Source organism: Anomalospiza imberbis, chromosome 1 (genome assembly GCF_031753505.1).
Source record: "Anomalospiza imberbis isolate Cuckoo-Finch-1a 21T00152 chromosome 1, ASM3175350v1, whole genome shotgun sequence".
NCBI classification, from domain to species: domain Eukaryota; kingdom Metazoa; phylum Chordata; class Aves; order Passeriformes; family Viduidae; genus Anomalospiza; species Anomalospiza imberbis.
In genome coordinates, this window is record NC_089681.1 from 95819794 (window position 1) to 95847390 (window position 27597).

General features: G+C 39.0%; 1 protein-coding gene across 2 annotated transcripts in view; it reads right to left on the reverse strand.

Annotated features, from left to right (window-relative positions):
• The window catches only part of ATP9B (ATPase phospholipid transporting 9B (putative)), a 155126-nt gene extending 130061 nt beyond the window's left edge, over positions 1-25065 (reverse strand). For both annotated transcript variants that reach the window (XM_068200836.1, XM_068200828.1), the window contains exons 1-2: positions 24911-25065; positions 7628-7801 (exon numbers count right to left, since the gene is read on the reverse strand). In XM_068200836.1, the coding sequence (XP_068056937.1) occupies positions 7628-7801; positions 24911-25005 (269 nt within the window). In that variant the 5' untranslated portion in view covers positions 25006-25065. The remainder of the gene's footprint in view (positions 1-7627; positions 7802-24910) is intronic.
• Between the last annotated feature and the right edge of the window lie 2532 nt (positions 25066-27597).

The following is a 27597-nucleotide window of genomic DNA, read 5'->3' on the forward strand; positions in this document are numbered from 1 at the left end:
TTTTTGAATATACTGGCAATATTTTTGATGCAGCAAAAGAAAACAGCCATTAGGAAATTTGTACAAATTTTATTCAAACCAACAGGAAGAACTCGGCTGAGAACAAAAGAGAAATTGACAGTCCAATCATCTCAGCACTGTTTACGGGATTAATTCTCTATAGTCAACATATTCATATGTATTTGTACAGACCTGTAAGAAAACAGAAGTCACAACCAACAGTGACATGTCAAGAACAATCTCTAAAACAGAACTAATTTCACTCTGAGAAGAAACAAATTGCACTACTGCTTGAGTGCATGTCCTGTATGGACTCCTGGGGCTTTGAGCACCCTGTTCTGGTGAAAGATATCCATGGTCATGCCAGGGAGGCTGGATTAGATAATCTTTACAGGACCCTTTCAGCCAAAATCATTCTATGATTCTATGTCTCTAATAAAATTAAACTCTCAAGACATTTATCATAAGAAAAGTAAAGGAACATATTCTTGGAACGGATGCAGTTGGAAAACTCGTAATTGCAGAGTAGCTTACATAAAACCAAAGTAATTTCAGTGAAGATCTCTAAATATTTATTTAGAACTTACTGGTTAATTGACTTTTGAATATTTCATTTTTCAGACCACAAAAAAAATAGAAGGGAGAGGGGTATATGCAAAGAGCAGATCAGAGTTCAAGGCTGTCTTGACAGATCAGAAAAACTAAGAAACTACCTAAGACAGAATGCAGTTGAACAGGTACAAGTGCAACCCAATTTACAGAGAAATAACCAACTACACAAATACAGAACCAGGAAATGCTCAAAAACCAGATGGCAGCTCAGTTACTGCATGAGAATGTTATACACATGCAAAAAAAAAAAAAAAAAAGACATCTGTTCAGTGTGGACAAGCATGCTACTTGTAGCAAGTCATGAATGTGTTTCTTTTTCTTAGTCAGTACTAGCATGATCTCAGTTGGCTTACAGGACCATTCTGAATACCAAATTTCAACAAACAGGCCTATTGGGAAAACAGAGACCACACACAAGAGCAAGAAAACAATTACAGGTCTAGAAAGCAGGGCAGGCTGACTATTAGATACACCAAAGAAACAGAGCTGTTCACAGAAGGCTGAGTGTGGACTTCATATGGTTTCAAGTATGTAAGAACCAGCTGCAAAGAGGAAAGGGACAATTATTCTCCAGGTCCACCATCATTAACTAATGACAGACCTTCACTGTGGCAAATCAATAAGCAGGGGGGACACAACATGGAGAGATAATGAGTAAACTCTTTCAATGAGAGGGGTGGAGGAGACACTTAAGGAAGCTGGAATTTCTGCATATCTCTAAGATGTGGTTAGATCAGACATCAGTGATAGATACAATTAATTCTGTATAGGCAAGGAATTGACTGGAGACCTCTTAAGGTCCTTTCTTAGTCTGTTTATTCACAATTACAGAATCATGAAACACACAAATACTGCAAGGAAGGAAGGCTGATAGCTAGCTTACATTGCTACAATCCCTATTAAAGTGTTCTTGTGTGTAGTCTAAATAATCTCATGCTTATTACAAATTAATTTTGCCAAATAATGGAATTCAAAGTTGTTGGTTCTTTTTAAAGAAAATTAAAGGTTATGCCAATAGCAAAATTATTCATAGCAACAATAACTTCATTATGGAAATACCAGTACATCAATACTCACAAGCTGACCCTTAAAATACTTCAACTTTAAATGCTGGATTCTTAAGATTTTCCCCCCGAAACTCTCACTATGGGATAGACGTAAACATGCATTTTATTTTTGCGACAAAAATGAAATGTCCTTTCATTAGCTTTTCCCAGTCACTTTAAAATAGTGACAAAGAATTATCCTATTACAAAAATTGTAACAATTCAATTTTCAAAATACAGCCCTGTTATTTAGTAACATACAAACAAGAAATATTATGACTTAAACTTGTCTTTAAAGCAAAATGAACACCAGTCCTTCTTTTTCATGATTCCACAATCAGTTTAATGGCTGTGAACAGATCCTGCTGCTGCTGAAATGTCCAGTACCTCCCTCCACCCATAACAAAGATGTGGATTCTTGTTCCTTCCCTTGTGCTGGGAATACTCATGCAACTGCATAGGAAAACCAGGCCTGCAAATTGATTCAGCTGTATACTAATGCAGAATAAAAGGGGATTATTTTTGCTTATATCCATCCCCAAGCTTTAAAAATCTAAAAAAACTGTAAAAATAGTTGAAACTATGCAGGTGATCTGTTTGCAGCAGAAGGCAGAATGATTCCACTCAGTGCCAACTTGATAAAACTGCCCATGGCATTAAAGCTTTAAACTTGTTAGTTTCCAGGGCAGGGATGTGGAGACAAAAGAGACAGCTTAGTTATATAGTGAGAAGTGTAAGGAGAGATCTGTAGGAAAAAAGTTCCAAGGAAAATAACTTTTTCCAGGAGAAACTAAGCTAGCATGACAGATCTGCCTACAGTCCCGTAGACACAAATTCCCTGACAATCTCTGAAATCCTGCTTTGTTCAATCAGTTTTTGAATTTGAACGGTAACCAGATGGACTATTTGATTAGCCACAGTCTCTTTTATAGAATCATTTCCTCAGACACTAAGGACTTCTCTACCACTAAAATTAAACAGTCACCTAAGGCAACATAATTACACTGCCTTCCTTGCCATGGAGTCTCCCCTCCTTGAAACTACGTTTTTTTTGGTACAGATCAACAGTCACCATCATGACCATTAGTTTAGCAAATGCCAAAAAGTACAAACACAAAAGTCATGTCTGACTGGGAAACAACTGTGATACCTTTGATAAAAGGGATTTGACTGACACAGCACTAACAACAGTCAATTTCTCAGATGTGAGAAGTCACAGATGATGAACATATTACAGGTTATGCCCAAGTCAATATTGTTATGGTTCAGATGAGCTTTACTACCATAAAAATATAAATCAGTTAAATTCTGTTATTTACAGTCTCAGCAGCAATTACTGTTTTATCACAGAAATAATACAAGGTGGACATGCTGGCCTCAGAAATCTTAATCAATTTATATTAATTAAAAAATTTAACACCAATAAAATCTACCCAAAATTTTTGTAACTCAGATTATCACCATCCAACTTATTTCTAATCTGTTCTTGAATTAACATTCCCTAACACAACATATTTTTGAGCAACGGTATAGACCCTTCCATGGGCTTTCTGTACCCCTTCCATGGGCTTTCATTTAACATGAACAGTAAATTCGTATGATAAATGAGAGTAGCATTCTCCGAGCTTCCAACAGAAACATAAGATGTAGCATGATCGAGACACACTTCAGATTTTTCTGAACTCTTATGCAAAACCACATATAATAGGGTTTCAGCAATAAAAAACCATGAAGTACATCTTTGTTTACTGATTTAAGTTTGTATTTCAAATGCCCTTGCCTACAAAATTCAACACATGTACAGAAAACCTTTTCCATAAGATAGGTGCAAACTGTGTTGTCTGTATCAATATAACAGATGGTATGTATGAAAAATAACCAAATAACTTAAAGGCATATCCATTAAACAGCATTTTACTAACCTGCTTCCTAATGTATTATTTTAATGTGGAGGAACAATAACCATTGTCTTCATATTACTAACTAATACCATATTCAAACTAAAAACAACAATAAAAACCCACCAAACAAAAAAAAACTCCCCACCAACAAACAAAAACCTGGAGTAATTGTTAAATAAGAACCCTTAACTTTTTCATAAATAGAGCGTATTTCTACAAGTCAAAAGCTAAAGTAAAAGTCTCAACTGACTCTGCAGCTCTAAGAATAAAGGCTTTTTTTTTTATTTTCTCTTTTCATTACTTTTATCCTACAAGCTTAACTGCCAGTATCTTTCACAAAACAGCATTTTCATCAGAATGGAAAGATAATATAAAAGCTCTATATTGTCTGCAAGGGTCAGCTTTTCCTTATTAGGTTTTAAGTAGCAGAAACTAGTTCTGCAAAGAAAACATACTGTAATTATTGTACTCAACAGGTAGCTTCAGTAATCAGGCCAAAAGCAACACAGTGGTCATGTCATTCTCAAAAGATCAGCATTTTCCCATGCTTCTGCATAACAAGTGCATTGCAGATTAATTGAAAGCATACAGGCCATCTTAGAGCCCAAATTAATCCGAGCATTTGATATCCCCTTCACTTCATATGGAAATGCCATTCAATGGCACCATTTTCATAGGGACAAAGTGTTTTTGATAACAAGTGGAATGTAAATCTCATGAGAAAGAAAGCAATCCAGCCCAAAGAACTCCAGAGTATTGATCTATGTGCATTATAATTTCACAAGCTTGAGGAGAATTTGTAAGTTAAAGGGGAAATGATTACAACCACAAAACAGATGCTATATCACAAAGTTTTCTTTTAACTGTGCTATGAAAGCAAGAAATAAGCAGTTTCTGAAGTTAAAAGTTATGTTGGTTGTATTAAGTCTTCGGTTTGTTCAAAATCAAAGACAACATTTGATTTAATTATGATGTTTTTCTCACAAATGTAAAAAAGAGCTTTAAAGAGCTGAAGATTTCCAAATAAAGTTCACACCATTCAGATCTGATCAACAAGTCTATTGTCAAAATTGAGGTTAAAAGCTGAATAAAAGATTTTTACAAAATAATTTTTCAAGTACACAGAACTTTGTCAAACCTTCCCTATTTGCTTCTGCAAAGCAGGTGAAACTTTTTAGACTAAAGAGTAACAGTTTGTGATGTAGCAACAAAAATCCATAAAATATAAAATTCTAAAGCTGCAAAGTAAGAGATGAAAAATTTCCTCTCACAAAAATGAGATTAATCCTAACAATGCAAGACAGACTAAAACCCCTACTGGGTATGGGGGTTTTTGCTTGTTTGCAACATGTAAAGTGATTTTGAACACAAACACAAGACTTTCACTGAGAACCCAAATGAAATCAGAGGCACCTTGAGCTTGGCTCCAGAATAATGCCTGGTCTTTTATTGTGTTCATCTTTCTGTCACAGCTTTGAAAAATTTACAATTTAATTTAAAGCACAAAAAGAAATTCTAGACGTTGAAGTGGAGATTTCAACCTCACCCAGACGCAGGTACTGATTTCCATAAAAAGAGGGTGAAATTTTAAGTTCTGTTTAACTGAACAGGTCTCAGACTGCTTTAATCTTACATTACACTTAAAGGAACCCTGTTTGTCTTCTGGAAATAAGTTTCAGTTGTTCCTTTAACATGAATACACTAACACACACAAAAATTGTCTTCTGACATGCTCCTCTCCATTTCAAGTGTGAAGGCATCAACACACAATTGTATCCCAAACCAATACTTCACACCACATGAAAACACTGTAACTAATTCTACTACACAGTGTAAGTAAATACTGCAGGTGTCACAATACAGTACCCTCCAAGTTTCCTGTATGTTTTTTTGTATGATCCTAGGTAATTTTATCAACTGCAAATAGGCATTTCAAAAACTCAATTATTTTGTGGGCCCCAGCAAAAATTTGTAAAGTGCTATTACAATGAGAAATCATCAAAAAGAGTAACTTACACCAACTGCACATCCCTGATTTTTATCAATTACAAAGCCTCAATAATGCTCTCAGCCCAGATGAAATCTCCCTACTACAATGACACCTTCAGAAATTCTCACCCAACAGGAGGTTTCTATCCAGCCTAACTGGACCAGTAGATAAGATACCATGGGATTCACCTCCCCTCCACATCTTTTTCCCTACTTCATCTAAGCAGACATCTACAGCTTTTCTATGGGAGTATCCTCTGTCTCCTAACATCCAACTGAAATTTCAAGCTTCTGCTAGAATCTAATGTTCATTTTTTCATTATTTTTTCCATGAAAAATGAAAATTATCTGCTATGATGTTCTACTTTAGAGAACACTAATGTGATTAAAATGCCTACAGATATAAATGCAAGACCAAATGGACTATTTACTGTATCCAAATTCAGATGAGGAAATCAGCAAAGCAGAAGTCATACTCCGCTAAAGCCTCTTTCTTAGTGAAGACTTTTCACACAACTATATTAGCAGTAAAGTATGTATAGAGCATAGCAAAAAAAAAAAAAAAATTCCTTTCTCCTTTCCTTCTCAAAAATCCATCATAAATATGACTCAAGTAATTTAAAGAACAGGTTTTAAAGTTTCTAGGCTTGAAAGCAGAGATGTACCTCTCAATTTTAAAAAGCAAGCAGCAATCTTCAGCACTTCTTCTTTGCAGTCTTCAGCACTAATGACCATTTCTTGTGATATTCTCTTACAATTTTTAATTAATTCCAACATAAACTCACCTTGCAATTGTCTGGCTCTATCCAAATACTGTAAATTCCATGCTAGGGTGTAGTCTTTACTGATCTACCTGTCTTCATAAAACTTACAGGAATATAACCACAGTAACTAATAATCACTAATACATACAGAACTGAACTCACATGAAAGTATATTGTTTGAAAGGTATATAAATTTTAAGACATGTGCAATACATTAACAACTTCTTTAAATACTTATGTTTTTTTAACAACTGAAATGTAGGTCTGTACCAGAAAGACTGCTTCCAAAATCCATTTACATATACAAACACTACTTCTGTAAAATTTTCTACCTTCCTTCCTTCTACCTTCCAAACACTTAACCCCTATAATAAAGTTAATAAACCATGAGTTTTTGTTAAATCATTATATAAAGCAGGAATCAACACAGATACTGCTTTTTAAAGCTTTGTAATAATTATTTCAAAAAACTGAAGGTGTACAAACACAGCTTTGCTTAGGTAAAACAACAGGCCTCTTAATGCACCAGGAAAACCAGCTGTTAAGACTTCTATCTAAATCAGATCTAAAACATCTGCCAAAAAAAGCATGTGTCCTTTAAATCCACTGAAAATGCTTCACTCACTTCACTTTACTGATTCTCAGATTTTATCATTCCAAATTACAGAAAAAGGAAGATCCTTAATAATCCTAACAGCAGTTTCACTACTTAGAAGTTTTGCTACAAATTCATTAGAAAATTACTATTCCCAGGTATTTGCATAGAGCAGAGTTTGGCACAGAAATTTTTTAAGTAAGAACCAAATCACAAGAGCTAATTCTAGTTGTAATTCACTCCAAGATCACCAATTAAATTTATATTTTAAGCTTTAAAGTTGAAGGGTTGACTAAAAATTAGTTGATGAATTTACATTTTCCTTACAGCAATAGCAATAAATTTATATATTTTGTAAAATTAACACACTAATATCTGCAAAAGTAAAAAATTTAACCCCTTTACCCTAATGTAGTTTTAAGTGAAGTGAGAACCAGAATTACATGCTAAATTATGGACCTCAGATTAATACAAGTTTAGCTCATGATCTCTCTTGCAAGTCAGCAAGGCAGGCAGGAAAAGCACAATACCCTCAGCTCTTCAGAATGGCTTTTAGCAGCTGGCAATGTCCTAGTAACGAAAATTCAATCAAATAAATCAAAAGATTCACTACAAGCAAATTATTCTGTGTTCTGTACTCTGCACACATCACACAGTATGAAGTTATTATTTATTTAATTTTTAGAAAACTTTAATTAAAAGTACTAGTGTGTGACAAACCTAGTGCAAAGGAACTTCCAGCCACCACAGATAAACCATTCTAAGCCTCTTCTTCTCTGAGAAATTCTGGCTCTTGGTAAAGTATGGTAATCACTCTCATCATTTTCAAAGCCTTCTTCTGACATCATTAGTGGCATTTCATCCAAATGAGAGGACTCATCTTCCGCTTGGTACCTGGCAAAATGAGATAAAAGCACTACATAAATAGCCAATACATCACTTTTTATTACTGGGAATCTCCTAAACTAACAACTTAATTTTTGCCATATGGAATTTTATTAGGGAGATATTTTCATCTCAGCATCTCATGCATTTTTGTTAACAGATTAACAAGATATTCTGATTTTAGTTAAAACTGTGTAATACAGCAAAAAGCCTGCAATCATTGTCAATCATAGTATAAATAATTCCAGGAAAATTCTTAGCTTTTATATAATCTGTGCAAACAAAGTTGCAACTTCCTACTTTTCAAAGGATTCTTTGTAAAATTTTGTTAGATAGAAGTTACTTTGAAAAACTTATAGCAGACACAAGTGACTGAATTTTCATGGAAGTACAGACTTTATATTTTCACTGTGCTTTTTCAACTTGCTTTCCTGATGTATTTTCTTGTGTGTGCAGGCCTTTGAGCCTCACTTTCGACACCACACATCAGTATCTTAGTTTTAATTATGAAAACATTATAATTACTCTTATAATTCTACACAAAAACATTCTGTGAGTCAAGAAGACTTGCCTGTGGGACCTGATGCCTTGAGAGGCTACCTAGAACACAGGCTAGACAGAGTTAAAGGAATAAAATAGGTATTTATTAAAAAGGCCTTCAAAGGATACACCTTGGGCAGCACAAGAGCCTGGCCGAGGTTACACCAAACATTGACAACAGGTCATACGTCTTCACACTTTTATAAGTTTTGGTCCATTTACATATTGGGGTTAATTGCCCAGTTACAGTTTCAGGTTATGAAGTCCCATCCTCCCATGCTCTTGTTGTTTACACTTTTTGGGCCTGAAACTGCAATGGTGTCCTTGGTTCTGGGGCTGGAAAAGGACAGTTTTGTCTAACTAAACTGTGAGGAGAACTTGCTAACACTTTATATGAAATTCAGAGTTATATACTAATGCAGTACAGAATCTGGAACAAATGACAGCTAAAACTTAAGGCATCAGACCCATGGAAACAACATTAGGCTAACAATGGTTCTTTCCTCCCCAGAAACTATTATCCACTCTAATTTTACATATGTGGAATGCTTTTTAAGCAAAGACGAAACACTGGAATATTCAGTAAGAAAATTCCTCTAAGTGCATGTAAATTGACTAACTTAATCTGTGGCATCGCGGTTTGGGGTTTAGGTTAGGGGTTCGGATCCGTTAGCTAGCTGTGTTCTGCGTACCCCCGTGCACCCCCTGTGTTTGTTCCCCTTCCCCCCCCCACCATGGCTGTTCACTCCGGGTCCCTGGCTGTTAGAGCCACTCCTGTGACCACTCCCCGTCCTGCCCGGAGGGTTCAGTGCCCCTCACTCCGAATTCCCATCCCCCGTCCGCCGCAGCGCCCAGGGTCCGCCCCGGCCGTGTCCCCGTTGGGCGCCGTGGTCCATGTCATCGCCACGGCGCCTGCCCCCATTGGGCGGGAGGGTCCCTGCTCTCCTCGCTCTCTCCCCGATATAATCCCGTGCTTCGGAGTGCCCAAGGCCGTGTTTCCTCACACGCAAGCTGGGAGCAGGTCACGGCACCTCTGCACAGCTCCCCGCAGCAATAAAAGACTTTCAGCCTTCCAAGCATGGGGAAATACGGACGTTCCTTCACTCTTTACTGGTGTCTCTCGCTCACAGTGGCGAGAATACGCTGGCACCCCCGCCCGGACTGCGGCACGGAGCCGAACCCAGAAGCATGCGGCGATCCCGGGTCCCGGAAGGAGGCGGCGCTGCTCTAGGTGCCAGAGCTGCCCGAGAGCCGGGAAAACACAGAGAGGTGCCACGTTAATCCTTTCATACTTTCATAGCTTTGGGAAGATGATTGAAAGAAGAGGCACTGTTACTCAGAATTAGTAAGTTTAATTTTTATGAAGCTGTATTTAAAGTCATCTCTTACAAGGTGAATCCTGGGACTGTCTCATTTTCTCCACAGCAACCTAATCCCAAACCATATAAAAATAGTAATTAACAAAACTGGAAATTCATTCCCTTTATGTGAGTGACCAGCTGGAGTGAATGGTGCTCTGCTTAGGGATGGATGAGGAGCCAACTGAGACCTTCTGGGTTAAGAGAAAAGAGAGAACAGGTAAAGGCAACATTTTAGTAGGCATCTGCTAGAGACCACCTGAACAGGAAATGCATGCAGGTGAGGCCTTTTACAGACAGAGAAGAGCAGCTTCACATTCTCAAGCCCTGGTCTTCATGGCAAATCTCCATCACCCTGGTATCTGCTGGAGGAACAACACAAAAGGACATAGGCAATCCTGGAGGGTCCTGCAGCACTTCAACAACTTCCTCCTCTAATTACTCTGGAGGAGGCCCATGAGACAAGAGCTCTGCTGAACCTCATAGTCACCAAATAAGGAGGGGCTCACTAGGGATGGGAAGGTCAACACAGCCTTGACTGCAGTGACCATAAGATGGTGAAGTTCAAGACTCTGAGAGCAGGGGAGAAGGTAGCAAGCAGCTCACAACCCTGGAATTCAGAATGGATTCAGCCTTTTCAAGAAGTGCTTGAAAGAGTGACATGGAATAAGGTCGTGGGGAGAAGAGGAGCCCAGAAAAGCTGGCTAGTACTCAAGGATCACCTACTCCAAGTTCAAGAGATTCCCATCCAATAGGATGGCTCTGACTGGACAAACACAGAGCTGTTCAAACCCAGGAACAAATTGGAAGTGCACAGAGGGTAGAAAAAAGACAGGTAACTCGGGGAAATACAAAAACATTGTCCAAGCTTCCAAGGACAAAGCTAGGGCAGCTATAGCCAAATGTAATTGAATCCAGCCAGGGATGTCAAAGACAAGAAGTTTTAAGCACATAGGTGAGATAAGGAAGACTAGGGAAAATGGGGTCTCATTGAATAACACTGAGGATATAGTTACACAGGACATGGAAGAGGCTGAGGTACTGGATGCCTTCTTTGCTGAAGTCTTGATTGGCAAGACTGAGTTTCAGGAGTCACAGGTCTAAGAGAACAGGAAAAAAAGCCTAAAGCAAGGGAACACTTAAGCAAACTGAATATGAATATATATGTTTATTTATTTATTTTATATAGTGTAACATTACATATATAATAAAATAAAATATGTAATAAAACATGTATTATATATTAGTAGTATTCTATTATATATATTTGCATGTAAAAACATAAAAAAGCCATTGGGCCCTGGTGGGATGCACCCATAAGTGCTGAGGAACCTGTCAGACATCATTGCAAGTCAGTTCCAATAATCTTGAATCAATTATGGCAATTGAGGGAGGTGACTAAAGATTGGAGGAAAGCAAATGCCACTCCTCCTTTTCAAGAAGGGCAAGAAGGAGGACCCAGGGAACCTGCCCTTAGCTTCCAGTCTCACCACAATCCCTGGGAAGGTGATAGACTGGCTCATCTTTGGAAATCTTTTCCAAAAAAGGACAAGAAAATTATGAGGAGTAGTCAGAATGGCTTCATCAAAGGGAAGTCCTACTTGACCAACCTGATAAACCTGTAAGATTGAATAACTGACCTGGTAGATGAAGGAAGAGCAGTGGATAGTGTCTGCTTGGACTTCAGTAAGGTGTTAAGACACTGTCTCCTACAAAATTCTTGTAGGCAAGCTGCTGCTGCAGTAGCTGGATGAGCAGACAGCGAGATGGATTGAATTCTGTTGTAATGGCCAAGTCCAGAAGTAGTCAGTGGCACAAAGTCTAGTTGGAATTCAGTACACTAGGTCAGTGTACCCCAGAGATGCATACTGGCTCAGTCTTGTTTGACACCTTCAGTGATGATGTGGAAGATGGGGCAAAATGCACCCTCAGCAAATTTGCAGATGACACAAAACTGGAAGGAATGACGACAGGCCAGATGAACATGCCACTATCCAGTGCAAATTTGAGTGGCTGGAGAAACAGGTTGATGGGAACCTCAGAAAGCTCAGTAAGAAGAATTACTAAGTTCTTCACCTGAATAGCCTCACTCACCACTACCTGCTGGGGGCTACTCCAGGGAAGAAGCCTGGCAGCAAAGAATTTGGGGATCCTGGCAGACAGTAGCACTGTGCCCTCGCTGCAAAGACAGCTACTAGTATCATGGGCTGCATCAGACAAAGTGCTGCCAGCACATCAAGGGAGGAGATTCTTCCCCTCAGCTCAGCACTGGGGAAGCCACACCTGGAGCAGTGTGTCCAGTGCAAGAGAGACATGGCCATGCTGAATAGCATGAAGGCACCAGTGAAGGGCCATGATGATGATGAAGGGACTGAAGCATCTCAACTACAAGGAATGAATGAGAGAGATGGGACTGTTCAGCCTGGAGAAGACAAGGTACAAGCAGGATCTTACTAATGTCTATGAACTTGAAGGGAGGTTGCCAAGATGAATGAGCCAGGCTGTCTTCAGTGGTGCCCAGTCACAGGACTAGAGGCAATGGGCTCAAACTGAAACACAGAAGGTGCCATCTCAACATCAGGAAACACTTTTAACAAGAGGATGACTGAGCACGGTCATGAGCTGTCCAGGGAGAGTGTGGCATCTCCATCCTTTGAGACATTTTAAACCTGTCTGGACACGATCCTGAGCAAACAGCTGTAGGTGGTCTTGCTTGAGCAGGAGGGAGCTCTGCTGACAGAGCAGCACCCTGAACAGTATTCATTCAAATACAATATTTTTTAAAAAAAAAACAATATTACAAACACAAGGGGTAAGCATGAAAAGGCTTGCATTTTTTCAACTCACTATATGTTTAATACAAAAACCTGAAACTATTTCGTTTCCTCCTAGATTTCCTATGTTAAGCCTTATTGTATACAAGAATATATATTAAAGCAGTTATTAACTTTTTTGGATACCAAGAAAGGGAGGGAGGAAAGCAAGAGACTGAATATTAGATTTCTATTGAAAAGATAGACCACATACTTTACACTGGCTATATAATAAATTGGTATTGACACAGTTAAGAAGTAAACTCTAATAAGGAAGGGGAACAAAAAGCCCTAAATCCACTATTGTTTAACAAATCTTGAGCTACACTCTCCCTCTTTTCTTTGGCAGGTGATGCCCTGATTTCTGCACTACCTTGGAATTCCTTGGCATAGAACACCACTAAAGGATCTGTTCATACCAGATTAGAAAATATTGCATAACTAGGAGTAATAATAAACAAAAATCTCCTATACCACTCTGCAAGTCAACTGAGTATTGCAACCTGAAGTACATTAGGTCTTGTGACAAGAAATCTTCATCAATAGTTCAAATGGTGTAAAAGCACTGCCACACTGCAGAAAACACAACCAAAGTTTCAAACTAAAATAAACTGTGCTAATACTAAAACTTAGGAGTTCCCAGAAAGTTATGTGAGAATATGGCATGGAAAATGCTTTCCAAAGTATTGCTAAGAGCATCCACTTAAAAAAAAAAGTTTAAAACAAACATGATAAAACTTGATCTTCACAATGCTGTTTCCAAAAAGCTGTATCTGATGTTTAGTTTAATATGACAATCTAAAAATATATTTTCTCTTATTTTAATGGACATTAAGAAAAAACATTTTTCAAAAAATTCTTTCCACAAAACACAGCAATTATTACAGGTTAACATCCATATCATACCAAATTACATTGATTTATCTCAGACCACATCAACATTAGGTAATAAAACCACTGTGTAGTAAAAATGCAAGATACTACTTTATTTTTAGACTTCCAATAAGACAGGCCTGTATTTAAACATACTCCTGTACAATGCTTTTATAATCTCTTCTAATTAATTTTGTAAATTACATGATCACGGTTTTAATAGAAAGCTTTATGTTGCATTGTGTTTTTCTCTTGGACATCTAATTAATGATGTATTTTAACACCACCCAGGGAGATCACAGTCTGACAGCTGTAATTGAGGGTACAAGATATCACAAAGTAACACATCCCTTTGTATGGAAGTAAAAGTTAACAAGTGACTGATTTGAAAAACAGTATCTCTTATAAACAACAGTAACACAGTAAACAGGGTAAAATCTTTCTTGAAGAAATACATTAATGAAAGAGAATCATGGGAGACATTTGACAGAGAAACATTCACAGATATGCTTAATGTTAAAATCGATTTTGTAAATGTGGTAATATTTGCAGAATACACTGATCTTCTAATCATAATTTCTTTAAGATTTGTTTACCATTATATTAAAGACAAGGAGTTTTTTTCCCCACAATTAGTATCTACATTTGCACTTTCAAATTTGGAGCTTCACCAAGTAGTGAAGATAATGAGCATAAGCATCACCGTGTTTGGTAAGCCTGACTTCAAAATACAGCCTCTGAACTGGCAAGCAATTTATTCTGTTTCAAAAGCAATTTTGCTATTGTGTTGGAAAATTGTACTTCAGTATTTAAAAACAGTAAGATAATGAATAATGGATTTTTCATAACTAGGATGAGAACAAAAATCTTTGTGTCTTTGTTACCTAGAATTCTGCTGCACTTAATTGCTTGAAGTGCTGATTTTCCTTGAGTGACAAATCAATTAAGTGTAATCCTAGAAACTTGTATTAAAATAGGGAAGCACTGAAAGTAACATGAAAAAAGAAGCCAGAGTGGAGACATCAAAACTCTCAGCATGACTGCTACTAAATCAGGTATGAAGAAAACCATCTTGACAAAATATGGTTTCCTAAGAAAAAAGGAACATTAATATTAAACAACTTTCCACAAAATCTGACTACTCAAAGGAATCTCATTTAACACATTTAACTGAAAGAAAGTCACATACAATAAATACTTCTAAGTGAAATTTTTATATATCTGCTGTGAAAATGATGCCTCAAGTCACATGTACCTATGTCATCCCACTTTGATGGCTGAGTAGATGAGGATGGAGAATTAGTTTGCCAGATTAGATGCAGATGCAGAATTTTATAGGTACCATAACAGGTAATGGAAGCCATTATAAGTTATTTAAATCTAACTTGGCTAACTATTCAGGTCCATAATAACTTCTGTGTTTCCTGCCAGCTTTCCATTATTCTAAAAGAGCAATATTCAAGGGCGCAGCAGGAAGGTGCAAGACAGAGGGCAATTGTGACTGCATGCTTTTCTGATTTTAGCCACTCAACAAATGTAGAAGCAGTACTTATGAAGAGGGTTTTTTTATCTGCTTGATTAAAAGACCCAGGTATAAGCACTGTGTCAGATCCTGCATAAATATTTGTTCCTCATCACCTATCGCTTTTGCTATAGACCATCATTCACAAGAAGGAAAACAAAGCTGATGTATTAAAGCAGTATTTCTCAAACCTAGTGAGGGAGGAAAAAAGAACGCATGGTCATGAGTCTATGCATGAATTGGACCCAGGAGATTATTGTGGGATGCAGAGTAGCATGGAAGAGAGGCTGCAGTGGAAAGTCTTAAGTAAAAAAGCTGAGAAAGACTAGCTGAGCTACTGCCTCCCAATGCTGTGACTATTCCCATCCTGCCGAGAGCTGGCCATTTGGCTGAGTGGCTGGGCAGCCACAGGACTCCCTCTGCTTCCCATCATGGGCAGAGGAAGATGCACAATCTGTCTCACTCATACCCTATCTTCTACCTCCAGTTGTCCTGGAGTGACTTTATGATGCTCGTATCTCCATTTGTTTTACCCAGATATAAGTTTTGCACCTTTAAGACTTGCTCTGAGAGCAAAGAGGGGGGAAAAAAGAAGAATGGAGTTTGTTATCAGAAACTGCAATCACTTCTCCACATTCCTGCTCTGGGACTGTGTTGTCTGGGGATGGATGGACAGACAGCGGGACAGAGCTCTCCTTTGCTTTTAGTTATTTTTTCGCTAGCTGAGGCAAAGAAGTTCCCTGGACTGTGTTTTTTTCTTTTTCTTGGACCTGTTTAAACCTGCTCTGGACTGAACACCTAGAGGAGCACTGGCAGCTCGCACCTGTGACCCACTGGGCCGGGTCTGGGCCGCGGCGTTTCCAGGGCCAGGGGGACTGGTAAGAGACTGAGTGAGCCAAGCTGCAACCCACGGAGGGGACTTTTCTGAGTTTGACTTCTCTTTTAGAGAGGCAAGAGGCTTTATTGTTTAATATTTTTCATTTTTTGTGCTTTGCCTGTTAAATAAACAGGGCTTTTCCACTTTTCTCCAAGAAAATCTTTTTCCTGAACCAGTTAGGGGAGGGGCTCCTTGAATTTGCTTTCTAGAGGAAACTCCTTTGGAGGTTTTCTCCCAAATTTAACCTAAACCAGGACAAATACAATTTCTGGCACCCAATGTGGGCTCAAGAAAGTGAAAAATCCTGTACTGATTGCATTTTGGTTGTGCTTACTCTGTATTGGGATAAAGCAGTCAGTAGCCATGTTGCTTGAATTCATAATGTCTCTCAGGGTGGAGGCCTTCATGTGTTTCTGGTGCCTAGGCTTTTTTGATGTTTTTGTCCCCTAAACCAGGACATCAACCTATGTGAACACTTTCCAAGTCTGAGGATAAAGGAGGAATCTGCCAAATTGTTGAGAAGCAGCAGGAGAAAAAAAAAATGAAGTGACAGGCATACCCATACAAAGAGCAAAAATTGTTTCTTAAAGGATGAACCACCAAATCAGCAACTGCTGTAGACTGCCTGTATCAATGACAAAACTGTCCCGATCATGTCCTCTAATGAAGAAAAAAATCCCAAGAAACTGCAGCTGACAGATTTTATCAATCAAGGCACATTCATCCATAACCATGTTTATAACTATACAATATAGTTTCATGTAACCTTTCCTCCTAAACAAATAACCAGTGTATCCATAAAACAAATTGCTTTGCTAGAAGTTACCCAAGAAAAATCAAGTTGCAAATACTTATTTTCCTCAAATATTACCCCGTGTTTCTAAGAATTAAAAATTACATTTTTTTCCTCTAATTTCAAACCCCTCTATGCTTCACACAGCAGTAAATTCTGTTAAATTACAAAGCAATCATACTGTTCCTAGATTACAATGGAAGTTGAAAATGGAAGAATCTTCTACAGATAAATGCGTGAAATTTAAATAATTTCCTTCAACCTCTTCCCAAAAAACACAGAAAAGATATTTCAGAAATTTTTAAAATTGTTTAGAACTTGTCCCTATTCAGCTTCAGCTGTGCCTCTCATGCAAGTATAACACCCTAATCAGTGTTACTTGGGAAGTCTCTGAACACAGGTCCTGATCTAAAAAAAAAAATAATCAGACACTCATACAAAATAATGCTATTACAAATTTTTATGGAGTAACCACAGTTAATACTAACAGCTTTTAAGGATGCTGGATATTTGTAGCGTTGAACATCCCACCCCAAAACCAAACAAAAAAAAACCAAAACAAAACAAAACAAAAAAAAACCACCTGGTATATTCAGCCTTGCAGAACTAAGGGGAAAACCCTTAACATCTGCCGAGATAAAGGTCTACAAGCATAATAGAAACTTAGCACCACAGCAACTCCCTTTCATCAGTAGCTTTAAAAAATTGCTTAAAACAGATACTAAAACTACAGGTTCCACCATACAACAATCAAATATTCTGAACGCTATTTGCCTTTTCTTTCTCCTACATCACACTTTCTTACTAGAACAATATACAGAAGAAGCAAATTGAGAAGATATGTAATGGAGCCTCCATGATAAAAGGCACCCATCCTTATTACCTCTTGCTCAACTTACAAAGCGCAATGTATACCTTAACACAAAATCTTTTTCAACCCATGACAAGATGAGTGAGTCTCTGTATTTAACAAATAGATACAGAAATGCCCAAGTACACAGTAGGACCTTAGGAAACATCATCTACATTCAGCAGAACCCTTTTTTAATTAGTCAGGTATGTCATTGATCAGAACAACGGGGCCATTTTATCACTGTCACTGGCTATTGTTATTGACATTGTAGCCCAATCAATTGTTTTCTCTCCCTCTTCTTAGCAATCCAAATGCCTGCCCTATAATATAAATCACTGTATTTAGATACTATAGGTACAGACCCGGAAGGCATGCAAAAATAATAGCTTAAACATGCAGTCACTTGTGCTTATGCGAACAATAGTAACACCTGCAATAGTAATTTGAAGTTCTCAAACTTTTTTTTTGCCCAAAAATTAAAACACTTCAGGAGAGTTACTGTAAGAATAACTGTGCTAAAAATTATGACTTTCAGTAAACTTATCTTGGTATGAAAGACCATTACTAGTGAACAGAAAAACATCAAGACAACTTTTTCCAAATGCCCAGTTCTACATAATGTCAAGTTAAAGAACTGCAATTAAAAATCACTTTTTTACTAAAATCACCTAAGGTTTGTACATCATCTAAATTTGTGTCTGCAGTTAAAATAAGACAAACTGCTTCTCAGGTATGGCGCCAATCAAAGTCTCATTGTTTGTAAAATTATTTTACACTTGCTAATTTGAACAACTTTATATACATGTCATATGGTTACCTGTATCATTAAATCATTAAACTTTGCTATGAAAAGTAAAAGTCATAGAACCTAACAATGGCAACACACACTGCATAAAAGGTCTGAAAATATTCACATATGGCAAGACTATTTTTCAAGACTTATACAGCAAACTCCTTGTACCTTTGTCCCAGGCAGAAGTCTTAGAATCTGCACCTATCCTAAAATGGGAGTCAGTCCCAACCAGCAGTATTAACCTATAAATAAAGTCTTTAGCAAAGAAAAAAAAAAAACCAAAAAAAAAAAAAACCAAAACAAAAAAACCCCAAAAAAACCCAAAAAACCCCAAAATGTCCAGGAATGGGAATACATAAACTACTCCTTTTTCTAAAAACTAGAGAACTAGTTTCTCCATAACTTGCAATCTTGAAAACAGACCCAACTCAAACACTGTTACACAAATACAGCATCGCAAGTACAAAGTTGCCACACAAACCATCTTGTTGGAAGCATCAGAATTCAGAGATGGGATCTAAGACTAAGCCTAAAAGTCACTCAGTGACATAGTTCCAAATAACAGGGATGAATCTGTCCAAAACCACAATCCAGGAAAGGCTAATAAACAAAGGACAGTAAGTCCTGCAAGACAGTGACATCAATGTTTAATTTTTTTTAATGAAAAAGAGACAAACACTTTGAATTTCAGGTGAAGTCTATAAAAAAGGGAGGGGTAAGAGTTCTCCTGGAAAAGAACAATGGACATACATAATTGATCCACTTCGCAAGAATGGCATAAAAGTACAGACAACTCTACTAAGGACTATTCTAGTGCAATTTCTTTACGCCACATTTGATCCTTTCCTCCTTATGCTGAAACAAAAAACAGAGGTGTATTGTAATGAATAGATATATTTGAATACATCAGCATAATATACAGCTGAGTAATTTAATGTGTTCTCATCCCCAATACACTACAACATCTACATATCAGCACCTGTAGCTTGAAACACTTCCCAGGAATAACATACTTAGTTGTTAAGAGTTCATGACATTTCTAGCAAGTATCAAAGGAACCTGCAACATTTGCAGCTTTTGGCATCACAGTAACTACCGATACATCTCACTCTGAGTTGCTACCTCCAGCAAAGATTTCTGTCCTACAGAGACAGAAGACTCATTTGTAATGGTGCATCCATTTTGCTGCCATTCCTGTTTGCTTGTCATGGAGGAAAAACAACACAAGACAGGAGCTCTGATTTAAAGGAAGCACCACAGGAACCAGGATGATGTTAGGAGTTTTGTCCACAAGGAAGTGCAGGTGTGCCAGTATGGAGAATTAATAAGCAGTACCCACTCCCACACACTCCCACAGCTGCTTAACTTCCAGGAGTTTCTGTGATCATGTCCAGAGTAGCAGAATGAGTAGCATTAACAATGCTATTTCCTCAAAAAAAAACCAAACAAACCCTAGCAAAACCATAGATATTTACAGTTTATGATCCCGGATTTAACAAGTTATTGCTTCTGGTCAAACAACAGATGTTGGAAAAAGTTACTGTCACTTTGCAAAAGCAATTTTAAAACACAGATGTTCAAAAGTGAATTCAGTTCCATCTTTGGAAATTTTTATCACAGAAACAATATTAAAATTCAAATTAATGCCAATATTGTCAGTCATTCAGCCTCATCCATCATTTTCAAGCTCTTTTTCAGGATGAAACATGTAGAGCCATTCAATTAACAGGTGTGTTGGGGAGAAGATGAAACTGAAACCTGTATAACTTTACCCAGATACTGTAAGAACTTTTGTTCTTAACGTTCAGAAATACCCAGGGAAGGAGATTCATAGGAACTAGCAGCATTTCACAAACTGTACAAAGTACCAAATATCACTGCCCACTCAATGGGTAAACTCCACTGATATGTACCAGTATTTGGGGGTTTTGAACAATTATGGACATTTTGCAAGGCCTTCCAGACCCACATTTATAACAACAGAAGTCATTAACTTTCAGTGAACGGCATTCTACAAGAGATGTTAGGTCCTAAAAGTGTTGATTGGTACATGGTCTCACCAAATAATATCTTTAGTTATTTGGGAACATTATTCTTAGTTATTACACATGAAATATCAAAAACCACTGGAATACGAAGAATAATATCTACACTGATAATCACATTGTCGTTTAGACAATGCCGTTTAGAACACATTCTAACAAACAACTGAAAGGCAGCAGGAAAATAAAGGTATTTTAACAAAGCCCACATCAGATTATGTCAGAAATGAAAAATCCCACAGAATTACAGTACATGCCTTGACTATTATCTATTGACAATTTTTATCTCTTTTCTGGTGGTTCAGTGTGGAACCTAGCCAAACACTCTAAGAAATCATAACCAAAATGACTACAAGATTGCTGGGAACAGCTTTTATTCAAATCAAAAGCATTAGAACAGTATTACTACATTAAATAATATTATTTTCTGTGTACTACAAAAACAGGTTTGAGATTTGTAAGTATCAGGGAACCATGTGAATTTTCATTGAACTTCAAGCTCTGCAGACTTCCATTCCCTTTTGTCTGGAACAGATTTCATTTTTTTTCTATTATACATACTTCACATTAAATAAGCTACAGTTCACAAATTGTTAAGCAACAAGTATCCTACATTTACCTGAACAAAAGACACATTTTCGTATTATTTGGTTCATTTTTTCTTTTTGTGCAATTCTCTTATTTGCTAATGACATAAAATAATTCCAAAATAACAGTATAGTCAGTTGCCTCAAAACAGAGTTGCTCCAGCAGTGGCAAACTGCAGAGACAAGCAGCAGCTGTTGATCTGCTCCGCAACTTGCCCTACAACAACCACTTAATATATCCAGCTGTGCCATTCATACACTACTCTCGCCCACACCACGAACAAGCATGCAAGGTATTCCTTCCAGTGACTGGATATCTTTCATGACACCTTTATGAATATCTGGAGTGCAAGTGAATTTATGTCACATAAGGGAGAGCTGGAAAGATGTGATTTTCTGGTACCAGCTCAGGAGTCCCAACACCTCTAACCTCAGCCCTATTAGGCCAAACAGAATCATGCACTGTCAGCAGCAAGCATAGAACACCTGAATAAACCAGGTATTTTGTTTATGGATAAATGATAGCTGACTACTGTTTAGTTCCTTATCAGCCTCAAAATTCCACCAGGCTTCTTGTTTTCCTGCCACCAACCTCACATGACAGCACAGTCAACTTCCTCCTTTGGTCAGCAGTTGATTACTCTGCGGTTGATGACAACAAATACAAGTCAAACAGATGAGAATAAGCCTCACTGAACATTTAAGGTGAACCTGAATGTTCTCTGGTCCTCTTTCTCCCTCTCCATGTAAACAAAAAGCAGCAATTGTTTTCCTGTAGATAACAACCTTCAAACTGAAGGACAAGGTGCTGAAACAAGTGCTGAACCAATCAGCTTTTTTCCCCAAGCCTTTTTACAACTATGCAAGTTGAATATACTAAACAATAGCAAGGATTTTTCAAATTCATTTTAAGGTGTACAACTTTTTCCTCCAAGATAGATTTCCCTAATTGTTAACAGCAACACATGAACAGTTCTCTGTCCATCTGAGGTAGGGAAAGATGAGAGAAAATATAAAGACTGAATTTCTACTGCAAAAGTAATAAGTTGTGCTTAAATATCAGAAATAAAAGCAGAACAGGATGCATGTGTTCATTGAACCATAGGTAATATTTAATATGTATTTTTAATATATTTTTAACAGGCCTTAACACATATAGTATGAATATATAAAATACATTAATCTTGTCATGTTTATTTGTATATAAAGTACAACTCAGGACATTTCACTATTCTTAGCTGGCTACAATTTTATACAGAAGTGTGCATACTATCAAAGTTTCTTTAGGTGTGTGTGGGAAAACATATTCCAGCTTTAAAATACGCACTATCAGTCTGTCTAAATAAACCTCGAAAGCACAATGTGCACTACAGACAAACACTGAATATGAAAATCTTTGTCCTCACTGCAAAGTGAGCTACAGCAACACTGACAAAGACTCCTACAGACTGCTTAGCCCAAGCAAAAGAAGTCATCCTACAAATTAGCTACAAGGCCAATAAAGGTTAGCAACTGATGATATGTATTAACTGATGTTGCACAGCAGCAGTACAGTTAACTGGAGTTAAAAACACTACCACACTAAAGTTAAGGATGTGTGCATAAGACTTCCAAAAGACTGTAAATTCTTCACTGAAAAAAGAAATCACAGCAAATCAAAAAGTCTTGAAGATCCAGAAACAACAGCACTGGATTAAACCCAACATACCAACTCCAGTATATTTTAATAGGTGTTTGTTTCTAGACATCTTCAGAGAGATGTATTACACCCTTTTAGGCAAAATCCTCAAGCATATATGCACTTGATAGGTTTCTGCATATCAGAGACCTCAGTAACTTCACTTCAACACTCTCATAAGTATCTGACATTGGGACCTTTGCTGCAGTTTCCACAGGAATGCAAGGCTTCTTCAGAGTCTGTGTTGAAGATAAAGATTAGAAAAGCAGGATGAATCATTCATAAAGACACAGAAACTGTAGTTCAATTACAAACTTAGAGCCATAAGACTGACAAGTTGCAATTCAACTATTTGCACTGCAGTATTTCCCCTTTGACTCTACACAAGACAGCTGTGCTAGACTCCACACAAGCATTGCCATGTTTTTACTGCAGGTCCATAGGACACCTGCCCAAGGTGCTCTCACAAATCCAAGGTAAGGTATTCTTGAAGGAGAATGACCAACCTACTCAATTCACATTAAGAAAAATAAAATCAATAAAGTGAGTGAAGAGGCTGGTGTAAGTATTCTGATTCTCAGAGCTCAGATAAGCAATTTATTAATCAAGTGATCAAAAATGAAGAAACACAATAAATGAGCCTGTCAATTTTTAAAGCTTTTATATACCTACAAGAAGCTGCACAAAAGTAACTAAAAACACAGATAATCACTTTCATGGAAGATCAATATGTTAAATACACAGATTAGGAAAGATCATAACTCTGAAAGATGTCATCTAAATTGGAAGGAATGTAATCCACTATCTTTGGAGGGCAATGTTGATCAAAGACAGAGGGCAAGAATCAATGAGTTGACAGTTCCTTGCTAGTTCCTACAACTTGCCAAATCTGCATAGAATACCACAATTAAACAGCTTGTCTAAAGAACCACAATGACACCTACACACACACTTTCAATTAACCTGTGCAACCATCTGACTTATGGACTCAAGCCATCCCATCTACAGCATCACCAGAACACTCCTGGTTAACCTACAACAGAACTCCCAGTACCTTTCATAGTCTGGACTAAGTTTTTGCCTACCAAATCCTCCTCTTTATTCCCAAGCACAACACCTACTGAGAAGCAAATTTCAGTGACAGTGTTCTCTGATTCAATTCTCTAAGGAATAGGGTTAATGATGATGACACTGCCCTACCTCAAGACAGAGGACCAACCTACAACAAATTGTCAGACATTCAAGTATTAGTGAGATGGAGAAGGCTAATACTATGGCAGACTGTCCTACAAACTTGCGAATGTTCATAAAAAACCCTTCATCTAGTTTACAAATCAAGACAACATAATGTAAGCCTAACCTATTTTGCACAGCTTTAAACTACCTTTTTTGTTAGTTATCCCATCCAGACAAAGAAGTAAATACATCTTATTCATTATGAAACAGATTTATCACATTTTATTCATCATGAAACAGATTTATCACTGTATTTGAACTAGAAAAAGAGCACCAACTATTCTGTTCCTATTAAATCCATTTACTTCAGATCCTACAACTGCTCCCTCCAGTTCCTCTATCCACAGATAATGCTATACAGGAACCAAAAGAGGAAAGAAACCTGTAACTAGTAAGTATAACCACATAATCCACTGTAAGAGTGCTAGCCAATAAAGACAGCAAAATTATGGAGCAGACTTTTTCCATGCTCACAACAAGAATATACCTAGAAATTATTCAGAGTAATGGGAAGCAAAGCAACGTTTAATTTTTGCCTGGAAACAATTTGATGGCAGATCTTTAAACTGTCTTCTCCAAATTGTTTAAGCCCAATAGTGTATTTTTGAGGAAATCTGAAACTATTTTAATCCCCACACTCAGGAATGGTGTCCATGCTAGCACTCAACAACTAGCTCGCAACATAATTACTAAGGACGCCCAAACAAGCCCCCCCGCCGCGGGCATCCAGCTCCTAAGTGAACTCCTGGCAAGGGACCCGAGCTGCGCGGAGTTGCGGGCCGGGCGAGCGAAGGCCGCACCCGCGGGCACAGGGCTGGAGCCGGGAGCAGCCGGGCCGAGGGCGCCCTGCGCATCCTCCCGCCACCACGGCAGCCCGTCCCGGCCGCAGCCCCGCCGCCGGGACACGGGAACAGCGGCCCGGGAGAGGCGGCCACCGCCGCGGAGGCCTGCGAGAACCAACGACTTCCGACACCCCCCTCCGCCACCCACGGCGGGGCCGCCACCCCTTCTCGCGGAGCGGGCGGGCGGTCCCGGAGCTCCGCAGGGCAGTAGAGCTGGGCGAGGGGCGCACGCCGCCCCGACCGCGGCTGGGGACAGGGGAAGAAGAGGGGAAGGAAGGGGGCAGTGGCCGCCGCGCCAGCCCTGCCCGTACCTGCTGTGCCGCTGCGCCGCGGCGGCGCTGCTGTAATAGGCCGCCCTGCGCTGGGCGCTGCGCGGCACCGGGCGCAGCGGGATCTGGTCCGCCATCTTGGGGGCGCCCCCGCGCCGCCCAGCCGGGTGCCGCCCGGGCCCTCTCGGCGTCACGGCCACGCCGGTGACGTCGGGAGGGGAGGGGCGGGGTCTCGGGGTAAACGCAGCGCGGCCGGTGTGGCCGGCTCGCGTGGCTGGTGGAGCGCAGGTCGCTCAGAGAGCGCTGACCGCGGGGAGCCGCAGTGCGGGGAACGGGCGGCCGGGCGCCAGGCTCTGCTCCTGCTGCCAAGCTGTAGGACAGGAGGCAACGGGCAGGAGCTGGTGCACAGGAAGTTCCACCTGAACATGAGGAAGAACTACTTTCCCGTGTGATTGCTTAGAAAGGCTGTGGAGTCTCCCTTGATGGAGCTACTCAAGCGCCGTCTGGACGCAGTGCTGTACCCTGGGCTCTAGGGTGACCCTGCTTGGACAGGGAGGTTGGACCAAATGACCCACTCTGGCCCCTTCCAACCGGACCCGTTCTGTGATTTGGTAATTATTCTGTGGTACCATGCCTGCCAGTGATGGTCTCCTGCCATTAAACAGAGACAGGTATTGCCACGTGGAAATGGACATTCTGTACTTCAGGGATAATGAACCAGTCTGTGTTACCTCACAGGCCTGCTATACAAGTCACCACCAGCAAGCTGGTTTGAAAGATAGATGAGTTCATAGACCTACTGTAGGATGTTATCTGTTGGTATTCCTCTGAAACAGATGCTATGGGGGAGCAAAAAGCCTAAAACCATTACAAATACAGAAGACATTCCACAGTGATAGAAAGAACATTATTTTCTTTTTTCCTTAATGCCTGCTGCTAAATGAAGATAACCCAGACACTTCAGAAGTGTTGCTGAAGTGTTGCTGTACGTTGAGGTGTAGCTTTGACCAAGGGAAGGTGGTCATCATGGAGGCACCACAACACACAGCTTACAATGAAGGATACTCCTATCTGCTGGAGTGAAGGTTATGGAGCACTGGCAGTGCTTTCCAAATTTCTGAGCAGAATTTTGACTTTAAGCGTACTATCCGGATTCTGAACTCACTGACAGATACAGAACTCATGAAGTTGAACCAGGAGATGGGAACAATAATTACACAGAAAGCACAAGGCTTCTATAGGAATAGAAGTGAAAAATATGCTGGGCACATGACAGGACTTTGCTGGGTATTCAAAGGATCACACATGGAAATGCCAGAAAGGGGAAAGATATTTATTTAACTTTTTAACTCTGTTAACCCTTATAATGTTCATGGTATTAGAATCAGAATCAGTTCACCAGTAGAATCACAGAATTGTAATTTATATTGAAAGAGATGTCTAGACATCACCCAAGCCAAGCCGCTCCACCAAGACATTATGTTTAATATCAGGCTGTTCAGGGCCATGTGCAGTGGACTATTGAACACCTCCAAGGACAACACAGTGTTTCCATAACTTCTCTGGGCTACCTGTTGCAGTGTTTATCTTGTGATAAATTGTTAATAAGTACTCAAAACTTCCTGTGCTCCAACTTGGGAGACACAGGATCAGCCAGAACCATTCATCTCTCAGAAAAATCTGTGCTCCATAATCTTGGTATTTTGCCATTAATTAGTCTCATTCAGCCACAAAGTTCTTAACTTTTTCTACTCTAAGCTGAGTACTCAGCCTCTCCTTATACACCATGTTCTCCAGCTCCCTGGCCATCTTGGTCACCTTTTCATAGACTCACTTCAGAATGACAATGAGCTTCTGTAATGAGACCAAAACTGGACATGGTAATGCAGATAAGGTACTACAAGTACCAGACAGAGAAGGGTCACTTCCGTCTTGTAGGTGCTGGCTACACAGTTAGTAATAGTGCCCAAGGTGTGGGCATGTGACTCTGCTCAAGGGTACATTGCTGTTGCATCCACTGCATGGCAGTTTACGGGGTGTGTGTGGGACTGCCTATCTCCTGCCTGCTCTGCCATGATGGCTGTAACTTATGTGCTGGAATAAGCAAACATAGCCTGGAAAACTTTCAGGGTAACAATTATGCCAGTCCTAGGTGCTTTCATGGCTGTTATTACTGCAAATTCTGTGCATCTCACAGTTTTAAAATTTTAAGCATTAATATGAATAACTACATATTCAGAATCGTCAGGTGGCTAAATAAGTTACTGGAGATCACTGAGGCCAAGAGAATTAAAGCTATTGCTTCCAGTTTATTAATTGATTCTAGCCCATGGCAGAGCAATTTTTGAACTGAACAGCAAGTACTTAATTCACAAGTTAGTAGCTTAAGATTGATCTTCTTGTCTGTGCAGAACTTTGGTTCTGGTTATTTGGTTATATTTCTGGTTATTTAACAGGTTGTTTGGCCTGTAACTATATCTAATGTCAGTCAATTATGTGCATGTGTTTGTAAATTCCATATGTATAAACAAATATGTGATCAAGAATGTGTAAGGAAAGGTTTATTATTGACAGACTTGTAAAGGCCCCAGCATGAGACAATCATTAGGAACCGTAAACGCCTTTAGAGCCTTCATTTCTTACTGAGTCTCTTGTGGTCTACACAGTATTATTTTATTTATGACTACTTTGAGGTTTTAAGAAAGAAATATTTCTCTATTGCCTGTGAA